At 35.6% G+C, this 11994-nt stretch overlaps 1 protein-coding gene across 5 annotated transcripts in view; it reads right to left on the reverse strand.

The window, feature by feature from the left end:
- Positions 1 to 314: 314 nt before the first annotated feature.
- The window catches only part of LOC111867414, a 101917-nt gene continuing 90237 nt past the window's right edge, over positions 315 to 11994 (reverse strand). For 4 of the 5 annotated variants that reach the window (XM_033752675.1, XM_033752676.1, XM_033752673.1 and 1 more), the window contains one exon: positions 315 to 9287. In XM_033752675.1, the coding sequence (XP_033608566.1) occupies positions 9244 to 9287 (44 nt within the window). In that variant the 3' untranslated portion in view covers positions 315 to 9243. Of the gene's footprint in view, positions 9298 to 11994 lie in introns of all 5 variants that reach the window. The other variant, XM_033752674.1, reaches the window with a different exon arrangement.

Here is an 11994-nt window from a genome sequence, read left to right on the forward strand (position 1 = left end):
CAATTCTCTCAGCTGTCATCAAGATCTGATACAACAGGCTATTTGCAGCCTGATTACCAAGCAATTCCATCTCACCCCACCCTAAGTCAGAAAGGGAAAGAAAATTCACATGGAAGACAAGGGTACAGAGACAAGGAAATAAGGAAAGGAAGTGGAAATGTCAGTAGGCCAGTAGTAGGACAGAGTAACCCCTTAAATGGTGAGGCCAAACATTTGGGGAGAAAGAGGTGGTAAGTTTCTACCACTCTATATGATGTAACATACCCAGAAACAGTAATCTTTACTTGACAAGGATATTAAGATTTGGCCACAGGTAAATTGAACATTAGGTCATTTATTCTCATCATCTGTACAACTGGATAACGGACATCACTTCATACCGATCACAACATGTGATACAAGAAAATCATAGTTACTAAATAACGTGTCAGGTGACAGAAACACAAAGAATAAGAGCACACTCTCACAACTTGAAAACACATTACCATAACAACGTGACATCTTTGGAATGTTTAAACAGACAAAGACGAGGAATAAAAAACATGTATTTAACATTAAATGAGTACGTGCGTGCACATATTTATATTCACTGTCAGTTATTAAGGTATTATTATTATTATTATTATTGTTATTATTATTACATTTGTTATTGTTGAAGTGTAAGCGTATGCAGCTGGATGATACATCAGTAACACTCACCTCTGTTCAAAATAATCACCAAAAAATATTTTAAATATAAAAAAGTCATATAAATTTTGGATTTATAATATTTAATTATCTATCCATGAACTATTTGTCTAACATAAAATGTGCCCAATTGAAATCACATCTTATTATATGACTTTCACAGCTTTATGCAAGTTATATATATCAAGTTGTCACATTTTCAAATTCCTCTTCACTTAACTACTCATATGGCCTTTACAATTTTCACACTCTAAATAATAATAAATATATAGCAATACTAATTACAAACTTATCATACCTATAAACTACATGTCAGTTTTAAAGACAATGCAAATCTTGATAAAGCTGCGTTTAAAAGAAATTATTTACATTTGCTGAAACTTCATACCATTTTCTTTTAATAAAATATAAATTAACACAGACCTTAATGTTAAGAATAAATTTGTCATCATAAGGAAAATGTATGGATCATCTGGCAGCATCTGAATATCTTTACTGACTGAAAATGTTATCTTGTCTTGATTTGGACAATGATGCTTATTAAACAATTTAGAACTATCATCTTAACATTTGTACTGATTGAAAATGTTATCTTGTCTTGATACGGACACTGATGGTCATAAAATGATTAAACTATGTCATGAATTATGGCAAACTGTTACTCCAAGTGGGTGTTCAAGGTTTACTCTTCACAAAGTAGCTTAGTTCCTGAAGGCTTGGCACCATACATGTAACTATATAAGCACCTAAACGAGTCATCCATGGAACCTCCCATTCTGACTGATGGATTCTTGCATTATTTAGCAACATTTTCCCAGTTGCATGCATCAGATGAAAGAATGATTGTGATGTTGAACTGGAAAGGTCTTGCGAGGATGCGGTCACTTCCTGTTCTATATCTCACTGTTTGTATGGAGCAACTGAGAAAAACAGCAACAAAGTCTGAGTCAGGATACCCAGTTTCCATGCCAAAATCTGAACCCACAACCTTTGGAATATGAAGCAACATCTCAAGCTACTAATTGCAATGTTTGGTGCTCCCACAATCAAAATATTTTCACAAGATTCAGCTTAATGTTATCCTATCTCCTTCTTGGCCTTCCAAGTGACCATCTTCCAAACAATTCCCCACAAAGATTCTATGTGCATTTCTTGATGTTGTTCCATTTTTAGCAACTATTCTAACCTCTGAGGTAACTTTACAGTCCTGAAAATAAGGTCTTCAATTGAAGGAGAACAGACTGTATGAGGGTCTGAATACAAAAAAGCTACCACAGAATGAGGAGCATGTGTTGGCCTGTTTCAAAGATAGCAGATAGTTTCACACTCATTAACTGACTTATGTGGAGGACAAAAAAATACTGAACAGTTTTATGTGACAGCACAAGCTGGAAGATAAAATAAATAAATTAGACAAAGAATGTACAACTGTGCTGCATATGAACCAAGACAAAGAGTTATGCGGACAGGAACAGAACTATCGACTAAGAAGAACATGTAACTATTCTATTTGTCACCTACAGACTTCATCACTTTTGGAGGCTACATAACCATCACTGGCCTCTGTCAGGATATAAGTATAAAGTTAAATTGTTTTACATTATTTTACACAAAACAGTTTCAATCAGTAATTCAATTCAATTATAAGAACCTGTTTTAACCCTTTCAATGTCATAAGCCAGGAGATCACCATCTCTACATCATGACCAAGAACTGACAAATGTCTGCACCAGGCTTTGCCTTACCAGAAGGAGGGAGAAGAGCTGGTGATCAGAGTATCCATAGAAAAGAGGGAAGGGGCTGCAAAGTCCTTGCATCTGTTATTTTACTCCCTTCTCTGCAAACATTGTTACATGAGATCCTATGGGATAACAGTCATACAACATATTTTGAAAAAGAGTGAATTCATTTGTGCCCTAATATTCTAAGAGAATATCAAACAAAAATAATAGAAAAAGAAACTGTAGCTGAAAAGAACACAGTGCAGATAAATTTTTTCGGACAGCACTGCTGTGACTGACTGCACTGAACTGCATGCTATGTAAGCTGGCTCACAATGAACCTTACACCATTACAGCAGCAATTTTCAGAAGAGTTCAGTTTCAAACACTGAAATGTGTGTCTGCACATGTCATGAGTTCTTAAGTCACTGTCTATTGCCGGTTCATCACATATAATTGCAAAGAGATAGCAGAAAGAGAGAGGGAGCAATGCAATAGAGTAAGTGGTATGACAGTATACAACAAAATAAGTTCTCTATGAGACATGAGTCTAGGTTGACAGTGAAGGGGTTAAAGTACAGTAAAATTGACTGATGTTGCAGTTCACTGTTATGGATGTGAAATGACAAGAATTAGTACTGAATGCTTAGACACACACTAGATTGTGTTGTTATCTTATTTACGTATAACAGCTTTTTAATGAGATTTTGCAAGGTACAAGACAGACAGGATAAAAAAAGAAGCAGTATTAATCATCTGCAATAGAAAATTGTTAGTAAACATTTTTAAATCGGCATACACCATGCACAAAGCAATAAAAAATATCATATTTATTTTGACATAAGTATAATTTATTTATTATTTACAATTTTGAGATATTTAGGAATAAAAGTATTTTTAAAATTGCACAAATTACCATTACAACTCCATATTTCCTTGAAAGGTCATGCTATATATAAAAATGCACACAACAGTTTCATATGGCCAGTGACTGGATAACATTTTTCCTATATATGTGTGTGCATCCAATCAGTGGTTGAAAACCCCACTGCAACTCTTCTTGCAGCTTATGTTTCTGATCCTGAGCATGAAATCTATAATCGATTGCTAGACAATGTAAATTTTACTAATAACAAAATGGTAAAAAACACACTCTAGATCTTAAAAGAAAAGAAACTTTGAGAGAAATCTTCACTTACCATTATTCCAAGCATTAAAAATCCTGCATTTTGTCTTTTTATGAACTATAAGCACAATCACCAAACGAATAATAACATTTGAAGTTAAATACATTTAATGAATACAGAAAAAGTGAAATTATTACTTTAATTAACATTTCTGTGTGTATACATTTAGCATTCCTTTTGTAACACCTTTCAACAAGCAAGTGCCATTTAACAATATACAGTTTACTGTTATTATTTCAAGGTTAACTCTTTCCTTGTTAACAAACTGAATGAGCTAGCAATGCAGATTCTTCTAGGCCTATCATGATTCCATCTGGGTGATGATTAGATGCTGGTTTTCTATTGATTGTATTTCATACAGATATTAAGGGATGGCACTGCCAAGCAGAATATTTAATTTTAAAGTTTTCCCATTTCCTGGCTACAAATTGTTATATTTCTTGTGTTATTCAGTTACAACATAAGATGGGGATGAAACTGAAAGAAGAGTAAGGAAAGGGATGGTTCTGGGCTACAGAATAAAACTAGAGGAAACCTCAGTCAGGATGAGCAGTAGTCTGGGAGGTTCACACTGAATATTAGTCTGTCCTGCTAGGTTTCAACACAAACACATTTCTTGTAATTCTTATGAAAACTGTCTGACTTGGCTTGTGACACTACACCCAGCAGGACCAGGCACATGAGTCAGTAATTCAGACATTTTGGTCATGTGATAACACCCTGAAGGGATAGAATTTTTAACATTAGATTCATTCTGCTTGGATAAAATTCTGAACATTGCATTCAATCTGCTCAGATAGAATTTGAATATTAGATTTGCTCTGCTGTGATAGAACCTTCAACATTAGATTCATCGTGTACTGCGATGGAATTTCTGAACATTAGTTTCACTTTGCTGTGATAGAATTTTGAAAATTAGATTCACTGTGTACTGGGGCAGAATATTTTAACATTAGATTCACTTTGCTGTGAAAGAATTTTAAACATTAGGTTCACCCTGTACTCAGATTGAATTTTCAATGTTAGATGCACTCTGCTGTGATAAAATTTTGAACATTAGATTTACTGTGTACTGGGATGGAATTATTTAACATTAGCTTCACTCTGCTGTGATAGAATTTTGAATATTACATCCACTGTGTATTGAGATGGAATTTTGAATGTTAGATCATTCTGTTGTGAAAGAATTTTGAAGATTACATTTACTGTGTACTGGGGTGGAATTTTGACTTTAGATTCACTCTGCTGTGATGAAATTTTGAACATGAGATTCTCTGTGGTGGAATCAAATTTTCAGGACATAGGGCAGAAAAATGAAATTCTAATAATCATGAACAGTTAATGATGATATTCCTTGGGATGAAAAATGTATTCTGTGAACACAGGAAATTCATATATGCCTAACATTCAGTGCCATTTCTATACAGCTCCTTTATGAGGATGTTCATTTTGCAGAAACTGCTCCTTAAGAAGGACATACACAACCAGAAACTGAAGTTTACTCATAGATATAGATAAAAAAATTAGTATGTAAAAGGTTAAAGTAAAGTGCGGTTTCATGCAATATTTTTCCCTGAATATTTAACACTCTTAATGTCTGGCAAATTATGCCATCACATTTTACAGCCTTTACATAAATTAAGCTCTCAAATTGTATTCGTTAAATCTGCAACATGAGAATTTCTTTTTACACCTATGTCTCAATACATAAGTGTGTGACACAAACATATATCCAGAAATAAACATCACGGTATTTATTACATAACAAACTTCTTACTGACACTCAGATGTTGATGACGGTTTGTTTCAATGACACTTCTTCTGTTTTACTGGTTAACTAGGATCTATTGCTATACATACACAACAAGATTTTGATTACACAAACTTCACAAGTATGTAGGATGACCAGATATCCAAAAATATTATGTGTTTTAACTATTTATTCTCTTCTTCCCAAATTATGAGTCTGAGGTTCCCACAGCAGTGAGTATTAAGATTATAGACTTCTGGGCAATGATGCCATGGAGTTGGTGTACAGGCATCAACAATGCAAATGAACCTCCTCCCTCTGCCACAACAAAGATGGAGACAGCATGATCCTCCAAAATGATGGTACCTATCCACCAAACATGGCATCATATTCCAAAAGATACAATCTTCAAATTAAATTACTTGGTTTACAATTAAGTTTATTTCAGTCCAATGTGACATTTAATGCTTCCACCACTTTAGCACTTAGTTACCCAACATGTTTCCATTCATAATAAATCATCATCAGAGGTATGCCTCTATAATCAGGAATCCACTAATAGGTAAGAATTTTTAAGAGTAGAAACACTTAAAACCTTTTATGATGCTCACTACATGTAGTTGTTGATTTTTGTCATATAGACATTGACGTATTTTTTTTTTGTAATAAGAATGTTTTTGAATTGTATTACTTAGAAGTGGCGTAGTTGCAATCACTTCCCTAATGGATAATTAAAAATGTTCCGCTGTATTTTGTATAAAAAATTCAATATGTTTCACCACAGCAGCCTTCCTTACGTTAAAATAATTTTATGTGTGTGTGCATAAACTTATTTTAAGATAAGAATTTTATTCGTGAACCAGTGTGGGTTGGTTATATCTTCCTTAATAGAGGAATTGTCATCTATCCCTTGGTGGTGTGTTCTTGTTATTAACGGTGTGGTTTGTGTGCGTGCTGTGCTGCTTGTGCACAGCACGCACACAAATCACACTGTGGTGAAACAAATTGAATTTTTTATACAAAATACAGTGGAACTTTTTAATTATCCATTAGGGAAGTGATTGCAACTACGCCACTTCTAAGTAATACAATTCAAAAACATTCTTATTACAAAAAAAAATACGCCAATGTCTATATGACAAAAATCAACAACTACATATAGTGAGCATCATAAAAGGTTTTAAGTGTTTCTACTCTTAAAAACTTTTATGTATTAGTGGATTCCTGATCGTAGAGGCATACCTCTGATGATGATTCATTATGAATCGAAACATGTTGGGTAACTAAGTGCTAAAGTGGTGGAACATTGTCACATTGGACTGAAATAAACTTAATTGTAAACCTGTTAGTGTGACAGACCAGAATGAAACAAATTAAATTTAAATTACTTGGATTGCAAAAAAGCTTTGTGGATGAAATCGCAAGAAAACTGCGGCATATTCTATAATTCTACAAAATGAAATCTTTAAACTAACATTTGACTGATTTTATACTTAAGTCACAAGGCCTTCACAAAATTAAATTAAATTAAAACAACAATAATAAAAATAATGGTAACTGCTCTGCATTGGTTAGAAATCTATGCTGTAGGAAAGCAGAGATTCCAAGTTCTGCTTGGAACCGCTTGTTACCCCTTTTACACTTGAACAACTAGCAACACAGAGCACATATTTAGACAGACTTACTGAACTGTCTGCATGACACTGCATATAATACTGAGATGATGCATACTGTTTTTGACAACATGCAAAGACACTCAGAACAACTTCACAGGATATTACAAAATGTAAGAGTTGATAATCATTTTCTGAACATAATAGTTTGCTGTGATTATTTTTAGCTTAATAAGAAAAGCAAAACAGGCAGCAGTATAATCACAAATGAAAATGGTCTCCTTCTACTTCTTCTATGTCAAGGACTGAGTACTATAACCTTGTTTCCATGTTCAGAAATTTTAAAACTGTTCTCTCTACCCATTTATTTGTCTTCCCACATCTTTCTCTTTTAGGTGCACATATTTACTCTAATTTTGGCAGTCTGTTATCTTGCATCCCATTTTCATGTTGTTTCTAGTTTAAACGATATTTCTTTATTTCTTTTGTCACATTCTCCATTTACAATAAATCATTTTATTGTTTCATTTGGTATTCTGTCTTGTGAAGTTACTCTTAATAACGAGTTATGATATCTCCTATCTTCTATCCCCCCCCCCACTTCCAAAACAGTACATTATGTAGTGACAACAAAATGTCTCCCCTCATCTTATTTTTAAAATTCTTCTTAATTACTGAATTTAGCTTTTTATATGTGTATATATGCAATCCTTCACCTATATCTTCATGTGTTGTAAAGGGCAAAAGCTATGCTAAAAATGTACGTGTCTAAAATGGAATTTCATTAAAATTTTTTGAGCTTCACAAATACAGGAACTATGGAATTTACAGGGCAGATTTGCAGAAAAGCTGTCACATTTTGGTACCTCACTGAAAAGCTGAAAGACACCATGCCCTCAACCTTGTCACATCAGAATTTCTATAATATCCGGACCCTGTAGCACTTTTCATGGTTCCAACTATTCAACCAGACGTGAAGAACATCGATTCTAGCTTCATGGGAGAAAGCAATGATTATTCTGATACTGAAACCAGCTACTTCCTGGGTGATAATACTGTGTTTGGGGGGGCTGGTTTGCAGGTTGACTGGGATGTGATATTCCCTGTAATTGTACCTTGCTACCTGAACTATGAATGTCAGTGTCAGACCACTGTTAACTTGCTCTGAAGACGAAAACAGTTAGGTTTGCTAACCAGTCTGCAATGTGGTCTCACAACTTAAAGAAAATAAGATTGGCTGCAATGTGCCTGGAGACTTTAACAGATAGCAGCACTGTTTGGTCTGTATTTGATGCCCAGCTGGACACCCAAATATTCCTCCTCAAAAACTTCCAGAATAATAAAAACTGTGTTTTTCTGATCAAATTTAGTAAATGTTAACAATGTAACTAATTACAATTAAGTTTACTTCAACAGTTTGTTTAAAAAATGACTCAAAATAAAAGTATCCTGATATTAGTATGTAAACTTTTATATGTTCACCAATCTGCACTATAAAAATATCCTTACTGATCATGCTGCAGTTAAACATAAAATTCATGGAACTCAAACATGGCAGTGTTTGGCACACTGTCCCCCATTACACATCATTACTGTGTAGAAACGTCCCTCAATTGAGGGATAACAGCACAAGAACTGTAGCGCTATGTTAAACTTCAATTAATGTCCACTATTGATGGATATAAACCTGGTCACCCTACAGGTATTCAGTCTTCAGAAAGAGGCAGAAATTGGGTATCACGTCATTATTCCGTAAACTCGATATGTTTATTTTTACAATCCACTTAGGCTATCTCCGTCAACACTGATGGAAGATGTGCATTATTACATCTGCGGGACTCATAACATGGAAGATGTTTAACATTCTGGAAGATTCAACAACTTAATGAGCATATTGGTAACAACACAAACTGCCACATATTTCATGCAAACAGTACAAAAGTTCGACAACATTTTTAACTTCTCATGGAACCTCTGTTTATATTATAACACAACTACGAAGCCAAACCGTCCCACAGATTTCCATTCTGTATTAGGAACATCAAAAAATAAAAACTATATAAAGTTGGAAACTTCAATGATAACAAATATATGTAGAGCAATATAAAATCTTGCAAGATGGAATATTTTCAGTATTATTTAGTATATGCTTACATATGACAATATTGTACGAAACAATAAGAAAAATATTGCATTTTCTGGCGTCTACAACTTGATACCTGATGGTACCAACCATTTTGCTTCTCGAACTGTGGCCCTGCTGACTGGACGGGGAAGTGGCAACATTAGAGTCTCCACTGATTATGGCAGGCCCTCTGGACTGGTCTGACTGTGGTCCCCTGGCAACATGGGCCGGGAATGAGTGAGTGGTTTTGTCAACCTTATGTTTCAAACATGTTACAATTTAATCTATGCATGTGGTAAGAGGCTGGTTCTTTTACTGCACGCAGTTCATGCATTTATTGAGGGATGGCATTATTATGCCAAATATCTAATTCTGAAGTCTTACATCCATAATTTAATCTGACAGATAATTACAGCTTGGTCCTCTACTGCAGGGCATGCGGTAGCATAGTTGGTTGAGGCATTATCCTACAAGCCAGAAGGTTGTGGGTTCAAGTCCTGATGAGGTCATTGGATTTTTTCAATTGACCTAATCCTCCCAGCCGCATTATGGTCCTGGATTCAACTCAGCCTCTAACATAAATGAGTACCAGGAATAATCTTGGAATATTCTTGGGGGTAAAGGGCAGCCAGTACGTAGGGCTGACAACCTTGCCGCCATCTCTGAGCCAATTATCTAGAAAATGTGGGAACCTCAACACCTCACAACCCTATGGGCCTCCACAGCCTGCTACAGGGATACCTTTACTTACTTTACTTTTTTACTTTTGGTCCTCTACTGCACATAATTCATACATTTGTCAGGAAATGGCATAACTATATCAAATATCTCATTTTGAAGTACTTCTGCTGATCCAGAAATCTCCTGATATGGTCTCAATGACTTTTCTGGCTTTAGAAGCAGTAAGCAGATGGCGTTTATAATGGTATATCAACTTCCAGGTCTATTTCCAACAATTTAAAATATAGATTCAGGAAAACGTTATCAAAACATCAACATACAAAATGTGAGACATCTTGACAATACAAGAGTTGGCATACACTCAACTCTCGATTATCCGGGGGCGGATAAACCAGTTTGTGGCTTAACCAGGGCTTTTTTGAGGCTTATATGCTGTTTAATATTCATTCACTTTTTTTTCACATGGTGAGTTGTAACACTATTTTCGCACTAGCGTGAACCGAGCTCTGCATTTTTTGGACCCGTTATGCTAACACAATGTTCTAGGGTAGGGGTGAAAGAATGCAAGGATTTGTGGAAAGTTTTAAGGACAGATACACCTCCCCCCAGTTAGTCTCTTTTTATCAATCTTCAAGTGCGTTAGCAAAATGTCAGGGTGTAAAAGGAAGCGTGTTGTGTTAAGTATTCAACAGAAACTTGAAATTATCAATCAGTTGGGAAAAAGAGGTGTAGTTAAACAATTAGCAATGAAATACAGTACTGGAGAACAAACTGTTCATGATTTGAAAAAACAAAAGAATCAATAAATTCCCTTTGCTTCGCCTTCTAATTCAAGCAGAATGAAGAAGAGAAAAACCATGAAAAAATCAACATATGATGATCTCAAAAAAGCAATGCTGATCTGGTTTAATCAATTAAGGGCACAGGGAACAATAATAACAGGAGCAGTTTGTGCTAAACAAGCGAAATTTTTTTCCGAAGCACTTGAACTATAAGAAAGTTTTGACGCTTCTTTGGGTTGGCTAACACGTTTCAAGCAGTGTCATGGAATACGAGAAATTAGTATTCAAGGTGAGAAATTGTCAGGGGACTTGTCATCATCAGTTCAATTTTGCACCAATTTTGACAGTTTCATGAAAAGTGAAAATCTGCTGCCAGAACAAATGTATAATGCCGATGAAACGGGTCTTTATTGGAAACGCTTGCCAACCAGAACTTTGGCATTTCAAAATGAAAGACAGGCTCCAGGTCACAAATCCAGTAAAGAGAGATTGGCAGCCTTGTGCTGTTCTAATGCATCAGGAACACACAAACTAACACCAGTAGTTATTGACAAAGGAAAAAGACCACGCTCTTTTAAAGGAACAGTAGCTTCAAGTCTGCCTATCCATTATTTTAATCACAAAGGAGCTTGGATGAATAGAACGATATTTAAAGAATGGTTTGATTTTAAATTTGTGCCTCAAGTTTGTGACCATCTAAAATCCCAAGGCCTACCTGAGAAAGCTGTGCTCCTCATTGACAATGCACCCTCACATCCTAACGAAAGTCTCCTGAGGTCAGATGATGGAAATATTTTTGTGAAATATTTTCCTCCTAATGTTACTGCACTTATCCAACCGATGGATCAAGGAGTTATTTCAAGTGTAACGGCGCAAAGGTCAGGTACTCGTAGATATAGTTTTTGGGTAAATTTGGAATAATAGTAGTTAGACTGTAAGATTAAGAAACAGCCATGATGAAACGAACCAGGAAGCTTGGATTTACAAACAAGTGTGACAGGCAATTCCTGAGTCAGTAGAATGCTAGCACGGCAGCGTAATACGCTGACATTGAGGAAGAAGCTATATGAAGTAGGTCATAAACACTATGGCAGGAGGAAAACGCTGAGTCGGAGGAGGCGGGAGACCCGAAAGAGTCAACCCCTTCTCGATAGGCAACCAATGAGGGGGCCACACCGACCCAAAATCACGTCAGAATGGGCAGGCCAATATACCCGGAACACGAAGAATCAGCAAAGAGAGGTTATATAAACCCTAGAAGACTTAATCAAAGAACCTTTTTACCTTTTGCCTTTTGAATAATATCAAGTAACTTAGAGTTCAGCGGGAGGCTATCGCCGAGAGAGCGATGGCCGTGAGTGGGCGCTGGTTGGTGATGGCGAGCATCTGTTTTCTCAGCTCAAGTAAGTGAAACCAACTTCATATAGCCATGAACATTAAGTGTGAGA

The sequence above is a fragment of the Cryptotermes secundus genome, unplaced genomic scaffold, assembly GCF_002891405.2.
Source record: "Cryptotermes secundus unplaced genomic scaffold, Csec_1.0 scaffold423, whole genome shotgun sequence".
Lineage (NCBI taxonomy): Eukaryota > Metazoa > Arthropoda > Insecta > Blattodea > Kalotermitidae > Cryptotermes > Cryptotermes secundus.